Source organism: Charadrius vociferus, unplaced genomic scaffold, assembly GCF_000708025.1.
Source record: "Charadrius vociferus isolate BGI_N301 unplaced genomic scaffold, ASM70802v2 scaffold332, whole genome shotgun sequence".
In the NCBI taxonomy this organism is placed as follows: Eukaryota; Metazoa; Chordata; class Aves; order Charadriiformes; family Charadriidae; genus Charadrius; species Charadrius vociferus.
Window position 1 is genome coordinate 4,449,805 of NW_009647418.1, and position 1,861 is coordinate 4,451,665.

The window sequence follows — 1,861 nt, forward strand, 5'->3', positions numbered from 1 at the left end:
CGGGAACGGGGCTGCGTAATGAACCCCGAGTCCCGGCGGGGAGAGGCGAGCTCCCTGGCAGTCAAGTGCGCTCAGGCTCTGAATAAGAAGCACTTCATTCTCTTTTCAAACTGTATAATTTCTGCCTGATTGTAATGGCATATTTTAAAATTACCAGAAATCGAAGCCAGAAAATGGATACGGCTGCTTTTACTGCGAGCTGCGTTAACAAAGGATATGTAATGCATGAAATAAAAACACCTCCCTGCCCCCCTCCTTTTTTTTTTTTTTTAAGACAGTAATAGGAGAAAATTGGTTTTGAAACTGAATAAAAGTCCCTTTCAGAGGAAATCATTTCTTTCAGGGTACCTTTGCTGAAAGTAAAATAGTGAATAATGAAAGGTGGTTACATGATTGTCTTTCATTTAGAGAGCGCGAGGACAGATGGAATCTGGGAGAAATGCACGATTGGAATAATTGCATGGTAACAAGGCGCTTGTTGTGAAATTAGTATCTTAAGAAAGTAGTGAAAAAGGCTTTTACTCATGAATACTTCATTATTAGGAGAAAACAGCACAATTTGGGTTCTCCAGACACCTGCTTGGTATTAGATGACTTCCTCCTCCCCTCCTGCTCCTCACACCTTTCACTAACGACTCTCCCACTTGTTCCCAGTTCGCAGCCTGGGGAGGGGGACTGGGCGAGACCCCCAGCGCCCTCGGGCAGAGCTCGGCCACGACGCTGCCACCCTGTGCGGGTCCCACCGCCACCGCCGGCTGTCCAGCCCGGGGACGAGCCCAGAGCCTGCGACCCCCCTGTCCGGTGGAGGGGGGCACAGGGCGGGAGCAAGCGGCAAGCGCGCAGGTACCATCCTCTGCGCACTGCGGTGACCGCGACGGCGTGTTTCAAAGGGTGACATGTGAAGCGTCGGAGCAAGGAGAGCCCCGGGCACGGCTCCGGGATCATCCGTCCGTGCTTTGCTGCCCGGTGGGTGACGGTCACGGGCTTTGCCGGTGCGTGCCTGAGGTCACCGCGCAGCTCCCCGGCACGCCGGCCCCAGCACCGCTTGCCAGCGCCGGGGCATGCAGGCAACATCCCGTGTGCCGGATGGCGGCAGGAGGAGATGGTTCCCCCGCGACAAAGTGATACCCCCAGCCCTCGGTATAATGTTCAGCCGGGAGGGCGGAAGTGGCGACGCCGGAGGATGGGCACCGCTGCCTGCTTTTCTGCTGCTCCTGCCCACGTCTCCCTGCCCTCTCCAAGTGGGAATATCGCCTCCCGCGCCAGCCGGAGCAGTGGGAGGGTGTCAGCAGCAACTGGTTATAATTCATGCCCTCCGCGGCGGCTCGTGAAGGATGTACAATTAGCGGAGCGGTGGCGGCGGTGACTTTGGCCTGACCCCTCCAGCTTTTGTCGAGCAGATTTCGATGCCAGCTGGGAGCTGGCGACGGAACCCGGGACCCCGAGCGGGATTTTAACGCCGTCTTTCCCCAGCCTTGGCGGGGTCGCTCTGTGCCGGGAGACGCCGACTGGCACGCCGGCAGAGCGGTCTGGCACTGCCAGGAGCATGGTGTCGGAGGGATGCCCCGACTCTGCCCCTTTCCGGGCGGGAAGCTTTGTACGAGGCACAACATCGCCCGCTGACACCTTCGGATTTGTTTTACATATGTTCATATTTATTTAAGGCTTTCAGAGTTATATATTTCTCTCCAAAGGGAGCAAAGGGCTGTGAGCAGCGTGGTTGGCGCCGGGAGCTCCTGACTCCTGCTCCTCTGCCGGGGGAGCGGCTGGGTGGGCACAAGGGTGGTGGGCAATGCGGGGGTAGGTCTCCTAACCTAACCGGAGTGTCTCTTCTCTCTCGGCAGGGCACGGGCCAGCGGCG

At 57.5% G+C, this 1,861-nt stretch overlaps 1 protein-coding gene across 1 annotated transcript in view; it reads left to right on the forward strand.

The window, feature by feature from the left end:
- Positions 1-1,861, forward strand: part of FAM222A (family with sequence similarity 222, member A) — a 16,656-nt gene that overhangs the window by 332 nt on the left and 14,463 nt on the right. Inside the window, exon 2 of the mRNA XM_009880379.1 lies at positions 655-843. Coding sequence (XP_009878681.1) covers positions 655-843 — 189 coding nt within the window. The remainder of the gene's footprint in view (positions 1-654; positions 844-1,861) is intronic.